This window comes from Echinops telfairi, unplaced genomic scaffold (assembly GCF_000313985.2).
Source record: "Echinops telfairi isolate 266 unplaced genomic scaffold, ASM31398v2 ScPeMD7_7457;HRSCAF=8495, whole genome shotgun sequence".
In the NCBI taxonomy this organism is placed as follows: domain Eukaryota; kingdom Metazoa; phylum Chordata; class Mammalia; order Afrosoricida; family Tenrecidae; genus Echinops; species Echinops telfairi.
In genome coordinates, this window is record NW_022111357.1 from 28,552,819 (window position 1) to 28,566,278 (window position 13,460).

The 13,460-nt window shown below is 60.3% G+C and overlaps 3 protein-coding genes across 5 annotated transcripts in view; 2 read left to right on the forward strand and 1 right to left on the reverse strand.

Annotated features, from left to right (window-relative positions):
* ATP13A2 (ATPase cation transporting 13A2) overlaps positions 1-1,179 on the forward strand; it is a 24,692-nt gene extending 23,513 nt beyond the window's left edge. The window contains exon 28 of the mRNA XM_045298946.1: positions 1,156-1,179. Coding sequence (XP_045154881.1) covers positions 1,156-1,179 — 24 coding nt within the window. The remainder of the gene's footprint in view (positions 1-1,155) is intronic.
* A 4,684-nt stretch (positions 1,180-5,863) lies between these two features.
* On the forward strand, positions 5,864-9,238 carry MFAP2 (microfibril associated protein 2). 3 transcript variants are annotated; one of them, XM_045299073.1, is made up of 8 exons: positions 5,864-6,008; positions 7,076-7,162; positions 7,351-7,377; positions 7,457-7,537; positions 7,716-7,760; positions 8,290-8,377; positions 8,535-8,627; positions 8,749-9,238. In XM_045299073.1, exons 1-8 carry the CDS (start codon positions 5,972-5,974, stop codon positions 9,098-9,100), a joined length of 810 nt encoding a protein of 269 aa, XP_045155008.1. In that variant the 5' UTR covers positions 5,864-5,971; the 3' UTR covers positions 9,101-9,238. The 3 variants fall into 3 exon arrangements, with proteins under 3 accessions (XP_045155008.1, XP_045155009.1, XP_045155010.1); XM_045299074.1 differs by having other exon boundaries at positions 7,463-7,537; XM_045299075.1 differs by having other exon boundaries at positions 7,463-7,537; positions 8,535-8,608; positions 8,749-8,954.
* An 833-nt stretch (positions 9,239-10,071) lies between these two features.
* Positions 10,072-13,460, reverse strand: part of CROCC (ciliary rootlet coiled-coil, rootletin) — a 36,802-nt gene continuing 33,413 nt past the window's right edge. Inside the window, exons 34-39 of the mRNA XM_045298947.1 lie at positions 13,061-13,320; positions 12,550-12,699; positions 12,136-12,336; positions 11,890-12,021; positions 11,178-11,357; positions 10,072-10,585 (exon numbers count right to left, since the gene is read on the reverse strand). Coding sequence (XP_045154882.1) covers positions 10,499-10,585; positions 11,178-11,357; positions 11,890-12,021; positions 12,136-12,336; positions 12,550-12,699; positions 13,061-13,320 — 1,010 coding nt within the window. The 3' untranslated portion in view covers positions 10,072-10,498. The remainder of the gene's footprint in view (positions 10,586-11,177; positions 11,358-11,889; positions 12,022-12,135; positions 12,337-12,549; positions 12,700-13,060; positions 13,321-13,460) is intronic.

Below are 13,460 nucleotides of genomic sequence, written 5' to 3' on the forward strand. Positions count from 1 at the left end.
TCTGCAAGGGGATCTCCAGTGGCCTACTAATGGGCTTTGGATCTCCACTCCGCATAAAGTGATTTTTTTAAAAAGAAGAATTGGTTTGGAAAACTGATTGTAGGAGCAATTGTATAATTGATGTGATTGAACTATGGAATAATATGCTATATATATTCAAAATTTAAAAAAAATAATTGGTTAGCATTCAGCCATTCAAGAGGGAGCATAGCGCTTCTTCCAAGAAGGCTCCTTCTCCAGAGTGCACTTTGTGCCTGTGGTCAGGAGAGACCAATCCCTGGAGCAAGAGGAAGACCCTCGATGAGACGGGTGGACACAGTGGCGACAACAGTGGCCCCGAGCGTGGCGTGGCCACGGTGCCGTGCAGCAGGAAGGGGCCGTGTTTCCTTCTGTTGTCCATGGGGTCGCCGTGAATCAGAGCCCGCTGAATGTCACCTCCCAGCCACAGCAAGCCATTGTTTAACTGAAGGTGGCCCCGGGGAACCAGTGACTTCATAGTCCCAAAGGAAACCTACCTGCGGATGGGATGGACTGGGGCCATCTCAAGCCCATGGATACAGGCCTCTGGTCTTCCCATCAGCCAGAATGAGTTTGTCAAGGGACACAGTCCAATCCATTTGCAAACGAGAAAACTGGGGCACAGCTCAGTTAAGCCCTGGAGCTTCACTTGGAGCTTAAAGGGACCCTGATCTCCCATCGGCCAGACCTGGACATCCATCCCTGGCATGTCAGTGAGTGTGAAGCTGCTGTCCCTCTGGAAGGGGAGTGGGGAGCAGGGAGCAGCGTCTATAGGCCCAGTTCCCACAATTCCAGTTGCAGCCCCCGCTCCTCAATGCCTGGATGCCCCTCAGCAACTGTCCTTAGCCTCCTGTCTCTGATGCTTAAGACACACCGAGCCTCTGTTTCCACATTTGGAAAATGGGGATGAATAGAGCACCCCGAAAGGAAGGGTTGCTGCGAGGGTTAAACAGAAATGAGGCCCTGGCATGTAGTGAATGTCGCTGTCACCTGGGCCTCCCCTTACCCACCCTACCCCCAAACTAGGCTCAGAGAGCTCAGATGACCCAGACTCTCAGACCAGGAGGTGGGGGGACCAGGATCAGCCAGGGGCTTGTGCTCTCCCTGTTTCTCCTACTTGCCTCTTGTCACTCACAGGCCACCTGCTGCCACCTCCCCTAGCACTCCAGTCTCTGCCTGGGCTCTAGGAGCCAGAAGATGGGTAAAGGTGACAGAGAGGACCTGAGAGCCAGGACACTGGAGCTGACAATGCTGAGGCCACAGGGTTCCATTTCCGCCCACCCACCCCGCCCCCATCCCTGCACAAACTTTGCAAGTGGAAAGAGGAGTGTTTCTGCTTGCCTTGGTAGGACTGGTAGCAGCGGCTGCAGCCAGGGTTGGGCTGACCCCCAGGACTGGGCTGACCCCCAGGGCTCCAGCAGAAGGAGGCCTGTGCCTGCAACAGTTCCCAGACAGCACAGCCACCAGCCACGTAGTCGTTGCATACACCAGCTCTGACTGACGGGTGGGTGTGGATTCTGTTCAGGGGGTTTCTTGGGAACTGGAGTCTAAGAGGGAGGGAGCTGGGGCAGCCCTGGGGGTGAGGACTCAAATCAGGGAGCATCCTCGGCTCCTCCGCCTTCTTGCCTGCAGTCCCCATGACTGTCACACACTTCAGGGTTCATTCAGCCAGGCAGGGCTGGGGGTGCCCCAGAGGCAGGGGGGCACACCTTCCCAAATCTAGTCTTTCTCAGGAGAATCAAGTGGACGGGTCAGTCATTCGTCCCACAGATGTTTACTGAACTGCTTCTCGGGGCCTGGCACTGTGCCTGATGAGTCCAGACACCTCATTCCACATTCATGATGCTGTGGGTAAGGACCCTGGGGACAGGGACCAGACTCAAATGGTCACAGACCTAAGAGCAAGTTGACAGCTGTGTGCAGTCAAGCAGAAAGCGTCTCCAGCGAAGGAGGGATGGAGGGAGGAAGGGAGATTTATCAGGGACCCACGGAGGAGCCTGTCTGGAGTGCAGGAGGAGGAATCAGCTGGAACCCAGGCCCTGGGGCAGGTAGAAGGAACAATACAAATTCAATAGGGCTCTTGTTTCCTTGTTGAAATTAAGGGAAGAAGCTGCCCTCCTCCCCTGTTCTTTCGCTGAATGTTGGATAATTTGTCGTAGGAGCCCTGTGGACTGCCCGAAGAAGGCCCTGTCTTGGGAGAAGTCGGTCCGAACGCCCGTTAGAAGGGAGGATAGCGAGACTTCATCTCACGGACTTTGTGTCAGGAGAGATGGTCCTGGAAAAGGCCGTCGGGCTCGGTGAAGCAGAGGGGCAGTGAAAAGAGGAAGACCTTCGGGAAGATGGATGGACGCCGTGGCGGCCACCGTGGGCTCAAACCTAAGCATCGTGAGGATGGCGCAGGACTGGGCAGTTTGTTGTACATCTCAAACCGCCATGAGTTGGAACGGACCCGATGACACTGGTGCTGTAGAACCTGGCTGTGGTCACTGCACAGTGATTGTTGGACCATTAGCTGCAAGGTGAGTGGTTCAAACCCACCAACCCCTCTTGGGGAGAAAGATGAGGCTGTGTCTGCACCCGCGACACAAAGCCTCAGGAACCGTGTACCTGCTATGAGCTGGAATTCGCTCAACGACAGTGGGCTTGGGGGTTTTAGCGGCGAAGTGGTGAAGCAGTCCAAACCAGACAGGGTAAAGACGGGGCGCTGTTTCTGGAAAGTCTCACGGATTCACTGCCACGGAGTCAATGCTGACTCAGAGCATCCCCTGGGGGCTTCCCAGGCTGAGGGAGTAGAAAGCCCAGCCTTTCTTTCTAAGAGCTGCTGGTGGTTTTGAACCACTGACCATGGGGATGGCAGCCCAATGCTTAACCATGACACCACCAGGACTAGATTACAACCTTGAAAACTCTTTGGGTCAGCTCTTCCCTGTCCCATAGGGTCACTATGAGCAGTGGGACTGGTTGTCATGGTTTCTGGTTCACTGATATTGCTGAAGTCTTACTTTTTCCCTGAAAAAGGGGTCTCTGAGGTGGCAGCTACCTCTTGGACGCGTAACTTCAGGTGAGCTGCCCCCACCTTCTGGAGTAGGGCACACCTTCAGGAATACTGCCCTACAGGTACTGGAAAATGGGGGCTGGGGTTGGCAGGGGGCCTTGAGACCTAATTTGCATTTCAAAATGTCACTCTTGAGAAATGAGGGGACCATCTGGGTGTCACCTCAGGGTCCTGGCTAGCAGCAATAGTGGGCAGCAGGGCATATGCCTTGGCAAGGGCAGTTGGTGGGTAGCCAGACAGGAAGCTGAGGGGCTAGCTGTGCTGGGTGGGCAGTAGAGCTGAGGGGAGGACTGGGAGGTTGTGAGCTTGGGCCTGGGTTCTGGTCAACTTGGAGGTGCCTTGGGGACATAGCTTGTGGGAGGTGTGAGCCTGGCTAGGGCTGAAAAGCATGCTGATGATGGAATCAGCATGTGGGGGGGGGGCGGGGGTGTTTGGGGGCCAGCGGGGAGGGCCTTGTTTCCTCTGTGAAATGGGGGGACATGCCTACTTTGATTGCTCACTGAGGACTAGATGTGACAAGGTGAAGTTTTTTGCAATGTGTAAAGCGTGGGTGGGCTCTGCTGGTGCCTCCTCCCACCAAGGACCCCCTCTCCCCACCAGTGGAGGACCAAGGACCCAAGGGTGCAGCGTGGCTGCCTAAGTGAAGGGCTCGCGTTAGGACCCAGCGGAAGAGGGGGGTTGGAGGGCGGGCGCCAGCCCGTCGGGGGCCTGGAGGGGGGGCTGCAATCGGGCAAAGGGGCGGCTCAGGCGGGCAGACACGGAACCGGCGACAGAGTGACCCGGACAGGTAGGTGCAAGCCTGGTGGCTCACCGCACTGGGGGAGCTCTCTAGCGGGTGGGGGCGTCGGAGGGCTCCCAGAGGCGGGGACCGGACCTCTGGTTCTGGGGGCTGGTCGTAGGAGCCCTGATCCCGGATCCATCTGAGGGAGTGTTTGGAAGCCATTTGAAAAACTTGGGGGGCGCTCGCTCTGGGACAAGGGCTCAGGGTAGAGGGAGGGAAGCATAAGTTTGGGGGGAGCCAGAAGTGGGGCGTCAGGGTATTGGATGGCCTTTGTTCTCCCTGGGCGGGTGGAATGCGAGGACGGTGGGGCGTTGGGGGTCGCGGGGACAGAGACTCATAGAGACAAAGAGAGACAGACGGGAGCGAGAGGGCGCGCGCCAGGCAAGTTTCCGTGGCAGATTGCTCCCAGCTGTGCGGTGGCGCGGCCACATCTGGTTTCCAGCGATCCGCCCTGAGCTTTGGAAAGGGGTCAACTGGGGAGGGCATCATCCTGACCTCCCTCCCTCCCCCCTACCCCTGAGAGTGTGGGAGTCTGGAATTGCTTGGAGACAGACTTGGGTCCCATGGAGTGAGGCCTACCACCTGGACTCGGCGTTATGACTCTCACCCCTTGGGAGGCCACCCTGCTAAGCCTGGACCAGGGTCCCAGTCTTTCTGGGGCAGGAAATGTCTCTATGCAGGGGTGTAGGAGGCAGACAGGTACCCCCAGACTCATGGAACCCCATCAGGCCCCATCTGGGGGCCTCCCCTAGAATGGTGACAGCGTCCACTGGCCTGGCTCCCAGCTCAGCCACTAGCCTGGGGTGGGGGGTTAGGGTGGACAGGAAAGTGTGGAGACCATAGCTAGCCTTCTCTATCAGCATCGCCTGGACTGCACTCCGGGGATTGTCAATCGGGCATCACTAGGCCTTTCTTTCAAGGTGCCTCAGGTGGGTTAGAAGCAGAGCATGCTAACTGTTTGCTCCACTCCAGGAAGGGTCTTGAATGTATGAAATGGCCAGGGGCTTTGAGGTGGGGGGCCCTGAGAAGACTCAGGATTGGGAGGAAAAGGAGAAGGATGCTCATGTCTCTGCCCCCCAAGGTGGTGGCAGAAATACAGCAAAGCAAGGGTTTCCAGTTAAAACTTGCTAAGTTGTAAGGCGGGGCTCCTGCGATGCAGAGCTGTGTGGATGCTGCCCATACGGCTCTTCAGACAGAAGGCCAACAGTCTTGAGATTGCTGTCCATTGAGCTGGGCTTGGACACGGGCCCTAGTGATTCTGATATGGCCAAGTTCACTGTAGCCAGCGTTGTAGGGTAGACCAGACCAGGAGCTCTTGAACTTAAAGAACCTGGTGAAAGCTATGGACCCATGTCCTTGTCCACCCCCAAATCACACAGACCCACAAAACCGTTGCCACACAATATCAGGGGGTTCGGAGAGCCCCTGGGCTGGGTGCCAGGCTGGTCTCTTCCAGGGCTGCTATTCTAGGACTGAGAGAAGCCCTCTCCAGTCTCCGCCCTGAAGGCTTCCTGCTGCAGAGAAACAGAGCTCAGTCTCCTGAGCCAGCCTGCCCTGAAGACAGCCAGGTCTTGGGAGGCCTATAGGCCTGGCAGGAGCAGGCTTCTGGGGGCTGGGAGCCTTGCCCAGCCTGGCTGCTCCAGGCCCCCCAGGCCCAGGGGCACGTGGTTTCCTGCTGAGCTAGATGCTGGGGGCAGGGGGGCTAATTGGGAGCAGGTGGTGGATTTGGCTGAGCAGCTGAGTCCAGACCGGGGCCTTAGCTGGCTAGGGCTGGGGTCCTGAGGACAAGCCTGGGGTCAGAGATTCACATGGCTAGCGTATTGGATGCCTGGAGAGGTACTGAGCCCGAGTGGGGTGGGGTGTGGTGAGCAAAGCAGGGTGGGGATTAGACATATCTCCCGAGGTTGTTTGTCCAGGTCGGCCCTGCAGCCAGGTTGAAGGCCTTGCCACTTGTGACCTAAGCACAGGGTCATCAAGTGGTCCAGCCCTCCAACCTGAATGCAGGGCGGGGGTCAGAAGCGGGTCTGCAGGCCTGGATTAGTGGGCCTGGGGTACAGCCCTCTCCCTCCTCTTCGGCCCACTCAGCCCTCTGACACCATCCCAGCCCACCTGTGATCATGAGAGCTGCCTGCCTCTTCCTGCTGGCCCTGCCTGGTAAGTGAGGTACCTGGCGGGGAATTTGAGGTAACCTTCAACTGGGACCTATTGCCAGTCCTGGAGTCCTGGCATAGCGGGCTAGGTCGGGCTGCTAACTGCAAGGCCAGCAGTTCAAAACCACCAGCTACTCAAGGGAGAAAGAAGAGGCTTCCTACTCCTGGAAAGAATTCGTCTAGGAAGCTCATGGGCAGTTCTAGCCTGCCCTGTAGGGTTGCTGTGCGTGGCATGGGCTCATGGCACTGTCTGGTTGTTCTTTTTGTATAGCCAGACCTCAGTGCTCAGCTCCCAGGCTCCTGTCTGCTGGGCCCCAGAGAAGGCTGGCCAGGTGCCCCTGGGCCCCCTCCCTCCCTCTACAGTAACAGGCAGGCATGCTTCTAGAACCGCGGGTACCCAGAGCTCATGCTTCTCTTACTGGCACTCCTGGGTACCAGTGTGCAGGAGTAAGGGGCACCAAGGCAGGGAGTTAGAAGGCCTGGGTTCAGGCTCCCTGGGGGACAAGTATCCGACACCAGGGGGCTTTGGCGTGTTTGTGGAAGAATCCTATTATTTCATTCCATTTTGGCCCTCAAACTCCCTGCCTTGTGGAGTGGGGGTCTCTGTTGGAGCTATCAGTAGTGGTCCCTAGTCCCCTGCCACCCCTAACATTTCATTCATGCATTCATTCAGGGGATAATCAGCCCAGGGATCCAGCCACAGACCAGGCCCTGAACTCGGGGAACTGTCAAGAGTAGGCACACAGAACACAGGCACCATGATAAATTTTAGCTTGTGCTAAGGGACAGTGGTGGAAACCAGCTGGGGGGGAGCTGAGAGGTGGGCCCTCAGCAGAGCCACTCGAATACCGCAGGGAGAGCCAAGTGCGAAGGCCCTGGGGTAGGCAGTGGTGTGCCAAGTCCCAGCAGAGTGTAAGCATCTTCACAGCCGAGGAAGGGGCTTGGACGCTGAGGGCCTAAGCATCTGGTTGTAAGGTTCTCGGCTCTCCTGGGCCTGTCTGCCCCTGCCTGTCCTCCGGAACATCCTTGTGCCCCTGTTGCCCTCCCCGCCTACTCTGCCTCCCCGAGCAGGCCTGCTGGCTCAGGGCCAATATGACCTGGACCCCCTGCCTCTGTTTCCTGACCACCTCCAGTACACCCACTACAGCGACCAGATTGGTAAGGGCCGCCCCCCACCCCCACCCCGGGAATGGGTCAAGGCCTGGCTTTCCAAGTGTGCATGGGTCAGCCAGTGAGGGGTGGGGGAGATGGCAGCCATGGGAATTTCTGGGGTGGGACAGGCTCAACCGGGATCTCATTTGTCACCGGAGTCAGCTGAACCCCCTCTAATCCCACTTCTGTTTCAGACACCAGGGACTACTACGATTATCAAGGTAAAGGGCTGTGGGCAGCTGGGGCGGGCACACCCATGGGGACCTGAGGAGGCGGAGGGCAGACCTTGTCCCCCTCTAGTTGCAGAGGTGTCCCCGCGGCCCGAGGAGCAGCTCCAGTTCCAGTCCCAGCAGCAAGTTGCACAGGAAGTCACCGACTTAGGTAGCCCACACGCCCCTGCTCACCCCCTTTCAAGCCGGAACTCCTGGGAATGAGGGCAGAGACCCCCGGCTGGGAGAGGTGACCCCCCTCCCATCACCCACCCCCACCCCCACGAATGTCCTCTCCACCCTGCTCTGAATAGAGCCCTCCCAGTAATGTCTCTCCCTCCCAACTGCAGAACCCGCAAACCCAGAGTCGGAACCCACAGAGCCCGGACCTCTGGGTAAGTTTCTGACAGAAGTGGGGGTGTTGGGGGGCAGTCAGCCAGACCTTGCTATAGCTCTGTAGGTGCTGGGGACTTTGGGGACAGCAGGGAGGCTTGCAAAGCATCCCCACTTTAGGCTGGCAACTCCAGCCCCCACCCCGCCCCCAGGCAGCTCTGGGAGATGAGGGAGGGGCAGGGTGTGTGCTGGGGGCTTCCTGCAGGCCAGAGGGAGTTAGTGGTGCCAGGAAGTCCAGACAAGAACCCCGCGTGCAACGGGCGCGGCAGACGGAGACTCCCACTGGCTCACCCTGTGCCTGCTGGGCTGTCCTGTGTGTTAAGCATGAGCAGGTAAAGAGACTGTGAGGATGGGGTGGACTTTTGTGGGTCTTGGGTGGGATGGTGGTGGGTATTGGTCAGGCCAGGCCTAAGGGTCAGGAGTGGTATCCAGACTCTGTGGCCAGTCTCAGGGCGCACCAGGCTGAGGCCTAGCCCCTCCAGAGGGCTCCCTGACTCTGGGCCTCTAGTCTGACCCCCGTGTGCACACCAGACTGCCGGGAGGAGCAGTACCCCTGCACCCGCCTCTACTCCATCCACAAGCCCTGCAAACAGTGTCTCAATGAAGTCTGCTTCTACAGGTGAGGGCGGCCAGCGCGGGGATGGGAGGGATCCGGCCAGCAGGGTGGGACTTCAGGAAGGACAGTGTGTCCTGAATCTGAGCCAAGGCTTAGGGTACAACTCCAGGGGGCTGGGGGCGCGCACAGGGCTGAAACCCCCCACCCCCCACCCCCACAGCCTCCGCCGTGTCTACGTCATCAACAAGGAGATCTGCGTCCGCACCGTCTGTGCCCACGAGGAGCTCCTCCGAGGTGGGGAGACCCCTGCCCAGTGAGCTGTCGGTCCCTCCCCACCTCCTGGGGGTCTGGAGTGCCCATGCCTCGGGGGCAGGAGGGGGGCACTGTCACCCAGCCCTGTCCTGATCCCGGCCACTGCCTTCCGGTCCCCACAGCGGACCTGTGCCGAGACAAGTTCTCCAAGTGCGGCGTGATGGCCAACAGCGGCCTGTGCAGGTCTGTGGCGGCCTCCTGCGCCCGGAGCTGCGGGGGCTGCTAGACGGAGCGGCCTTGATCCACGGGCCCTTGGCCCGGCCTGGTGCTGTCCTCCTCCCCACACCCTGCCCGTCAAACCTTAGTGGACTGCAAACCCGGGGGCTTGTGGGAGGCCACGCCACAGGCCCCTCCCCTAGCCTGTGGCCAGAACGGGGGCTCCTCATGGCCCAGGCTCTACTTCCTGGGTGGGGACTGGGGCCCCAATGTACCCTCTTAGATCCTCTGAAGACAGCCCCCCTCAGAGGCCCCTGAGGTAGGCTGTGCCCCTACCCAACCCCCAGCTGGTCGGCTTGGATATTGACAGACCGCAGCCCCATCCCAATGCCCCCTGACCCCCCGGGCACAGACCGCCTTTGTTTCGTACAAAATTAAAAACAGGTTTTTACAAAAGATTGACTTTTTCAGTCGAGCGCACAGAGTGTGCGAGAGTGGGTGTCTGCAACTGTCCCCAGCCCACCCCTCCCTGTCCTCCCAGAAAGTGGGCCCCCGCCGTCCCTCAAGGCTATAGCTTTCCATCTGCACTGCTGCTGCAAGGGAGGGGTCACCACCACCTGGGGTGCGCACAGGCGTATGTTGGGGGGTGGTGTGCACAGCCGGAGGTCAGGTCTGTGCATGCAGTTTTGGGGGCGGTCAAGGGCTTCCTGGCGGCAGGGTGGGGAGGCGGCTGGCGCAGCCCAGAGGGCAGAGACGGAAGACGAGACGGAGCATTCACAGCGATGGGAGGTGGCGCGGTGGTTAAGCACTAGGCCTGCCTAGCAGCTCTACCAGCCAGGGAAGATAGCCTGGTAAGGGGCTTCTGTGCCGGGCTCTCCCCTCACAAGCCCACTGAGTCGGAGGTCACTGCTGCCCGGGGGTCTGGAGGGCAGCATAGCTGCCCATGGGCTTTCCAAGCCTGGAGTCTTTAAGGAAGCAGGCGGGCATGGCTTTCTCCCACACAGCGGCTGCTGGGGTCCCGTTTTACAGATGAGCAGGGGGAGGCTCAGGGGAGGCGAGCCGTAGCGTTGCCTCCCTCCCGGGTCACTCCCAAGCCTGTACTCTGGACCTGAGGCCTCAGGAGGGAGAAAGCCAAGGCCACGGCCCCACCGGCAACCCAGGACATGGTGTGAGCTTTGCTGCTTTCCTCGCCCTCAATAAGCGCCTACCTCCCAGGGCTCTGCCCCCCGCCCACACCCCCTGCTTTGGAGGGGGGCCAACAGCAGCGTAAACACTTCTGTAAAAACTGCTTGTAGAAAATGTGGTCTTGTTACAAAAAAACAATTCTGAACAGCGAACACTATAAAAAGGTATGAAAATACAGGTCTCTGTGCTCTGGGGACCATCCTGACGAGAGCTGGAAGCCGGGCCTGGCTACCCGGCTGCCTCTTTCCCACAAGCCCGAGCTCCAGGGCTGGCTACAGACAAGGGTCTCCCCGCCCCTGGCATGGGCTCAGCCCACCCTGGGACGATCTGAATGGGCCCTCGGGAGGAAGGGGACGCTGTGCTAAGTGGGGTCTACAGGCCAGGCCCCCAGTGATTCGGGCAGCCACTGCTGGGCCCCCGCCATGGGTGCACAGGGTGCCAGCCCCTCCCCAGAGGTCAGGCTTGTTCTGGGAAGGAGGCCCTGCCTCTGCCCCCACAGGGCTGCGCGCCTCCAGGCTATCAGGAAAGGGCTCATTTTCCCATGGGAGCGCAGGGGGGCGAAAAGGGTGCCGAGTTCCTTTGAAGCTCCTGTTTCAGCTGCCCCTTCAGTGTGGACACCTGGGGAGACAGGGACGGTAGAAACAACGGGGTCCCCAGCCTGCTGTCTAGAGGGAGGCCGGTGGCTAATGGAGGGACCTGCTGCTCCCCGTCAGAAAAGACCCAGTTTTGCTCTCCACATTGCAGGCTGGTGTCTCCCAAGGGGTCAGAAGCCATTCCCAGTACCCATCATCACTACGTGGGCCTCCCCCAGACTCCAGGGGCTGGCACGTGACCCATACCTGGCCTATCAGAGTAACCTTGGTTCAGGGATGGGCAGAAAGGGCATGTGGCCTAAGCTGACCGATGAGGAGCATCCCTGGGACTTTGGCTGGTCAAACAGGAAAAAGGCCTGTTTTCTTCTCTGGGTTGGTGGGATAACCTGAGGTTGGGCCTCCTGGGGACCACCTCTGTCATGAGGGGGAGGGTCTGCCTGAGCGTGCAGCGGGACTGGGCCCCAGTGATGTCACTGGAGCCCTGAATCCAGCACAGCTCCACCCTGAGCTGCTGGTGATGGGAAGAGGTTGGACCAGCTCTGTCCGTTCTGCCCCAGCCTCCCTGAGGGCGAGTCCTGCACCCAGTGGTAGGTGCAGAATCTGGGGAGCCTGAGTACCTGCTCTTCCAGCCCTCGCACCCTCTGGCGGTGGGCCCACTCCCGAGCCTCCAGGGTGCGCTCCGTCTGCACCTGGGCACTGCGCAGGCGCGCCACCTCCTGCTGCAGCTCCAGCCGCTGCTCCTGGTCTGCCTCCAGCTGGGCGGGGCTGTGGCTCTGCTCCCTCACCACCACCTGGGCCTGTGGGGAAAGGCCCTCGTTGGGGGTCTCGCCCTTTGGGGCACGGCCGGTGCAGGCAGGATCCTTGCCTTGTCCTCTCCATCCCAGGCCTTACAGTAAGCCCGTGAGTTCTGGGTCTGGGGGCCCAGTGACCGCCACTCAGACAGACACACACATTCAGATCCTTACACATGTAGGCATAAGGAAAACCTAAATGCACACAGTATTCCTAAATGTGTGACACACCTGCACACAAACAGTACTCACACAGAACAGTCTTCCAGGCCAGATCCACAAGAGAGCTCATGTGTACATCATATAGTTCCACAGCCACAAACGACAGGAACCCACGCCTTCAGCATCTCTCTCCCCACTCTGGAAGGACCCCTCCCCCTCCAGGATTTAGCTCTGGGATCCCAACCCAAGGGCCTGGGATCCTGGGTAGCAGGGGTTGAGGGCCCTGGGTCTGGCCGGGTCACCAGCTCTGCCTAGGGCGGCCTGGCACTCGGCTGGGCCAGAGTGGGGGTCCAGGCTGGGTGGGCAGAGGCCAGACCTTCAGCTGCTGGAGCTGCCTCTGGGCCTCTGCCAACTCCTGCTCGGCCCCCGTGAGCGTGTGGTCCAGGCGGCCCTTCTCCATGCTCAGCCGCATTGTGTCCTCGTGGCTGCGAAGCTTCTCCCTCTCCACCTAGGTGGGGAGACAGACACGGGGCCTGAGGAGGAGGGAGGCCCCAGAGGACCCACACGGGACCCGCACCGGCTAGGGCCCAGAAATGAGGGGAAGCCGTGGGCAGCAGCTGACCTTGTCCAGCATCCTCCGGAGAGCCCCCCTGTCCTTCTCCAGCCGCAGGGCCGACCGCTCGGCCTCCCGCTTCTCGGCCTCCACCTGGGCCAGGGTGTGCTTCAGGTTGCCCTGCCGCTCCTGCAGCTGCCGCCGCTCCTCCTGGAGCTGCTGCACCATGCGCAGGGCCGCCGCCTCACCCTCCTGCCGCTGCCGTAGCACCTGCAACCGCAATGAGGCTGGCCCACCTTGGCCTCCCTCTGGTCTCCCAGGGCGGGGGGCACTGGGGGAGGTAGGTACCTGGAGCTCAGGGATGCTGGTGCCGGCCTGCTGTGAGGCCCACAGGCCTGGAACTGACACCAGACCAACCCATCTCCACCTGGGTGACGACCCATGCTTCCTCACACAGCCCCACCACCCCGGGCCGGGCCTTACCTCCTGCAGCTGTTGCAGCTGGCCCTCAGCCTCTGCCCGCCGCAGCTCCAGGTCCTCCTGCTCAGCCCGCATTGTCTGCACCTGCTCACCCAGGCTGCTACTCTGCTTCCGGGCCTCGGACAGCGCCTGCCGGGCGGCCTCCAGCCGTTCCTGGGGGACAGGGGCTGATGGGACCAGGTTCAAGAGCCCCTCTATGCTCTATGTCGGACCAGGCTCACAACTGAGGCACGTGGCATCAGCACGCCTGGCCCGCAGCCTAGCCACTTGTCTGAGTAGGAAAGGGGTCACTCAGACACCCCACCCCTATTAGCCCTCCACCTGTGGGCCTAGGCTTGCTCTTATTGCCTTGCCCAGAGCCACCGCTATTGGATGGCTTTTAAGTAGTCCTCCCCCTGTCCCCCACCAAGGCTACTATCATTGGCTGATCTACCAGGATCCCTCCACGCCTCTTCTGATTGGCTGGCTCTCACTGGGCCCACCCTCACCAGATAATCACCTGCAACCACCTTACCTGGAGCACCTGGCGGTCGTGCTCACAGGCCGTCAGGGCCTTCTGCAGGTGCAGGCTCTTGTCCTGGGCACTGGTGAGGCTGGCACTGCTCTGGGCCAGGGTCTCCGTCAGCCCCTGCACCTTGCTCCGCAGGGCCCTCTCACTCTCCTCCACCTTGGCCAGGGCCCCGCTCAGCCGCTCCACTGTCAGCTGCAGGGTCCCTGCCTTTGCCTCGCTGTCGGCCACCTGGTAGGAGGACAAGGGGTCAAGTGGCTTTGCCCCTACGTGACCCTCACGAGGTGTGCTCAGCCATGCCTTTCCCGTCTCTCACTGGGACCCATGAGCTTGCTCACTGCCACAGGGAACGTTCCTGCAAGCTGGGCCCCACCTCTAAAGCCAGGTATCTACCCTCGCCTGGACC

Bases quoted from the DNA above. Each gene is read 5' to 3' on its own strand.
- MFAP2 (XM_045299073.1), top strand. From the start codon at position 5,972: ATGAGAGCTGCCTGCCTCTTCCTGCTGGCCCTGCCTG. The intron at 7,378-7,456 runs GTAAAGGGCTGT...GTCCCCCTCTAG, and splicing joins GGACTACTACGATTATCAAG to TTGCAGAGGTGTCCCCGCGG. The intron at 8,628-8,748 runs GTGAGCTGTCGG...CGGTCCCCACAG, and splicing joins GGTGGGGAGACCCCTGCCCA to CGGACCTGTGCCGAGACAAG.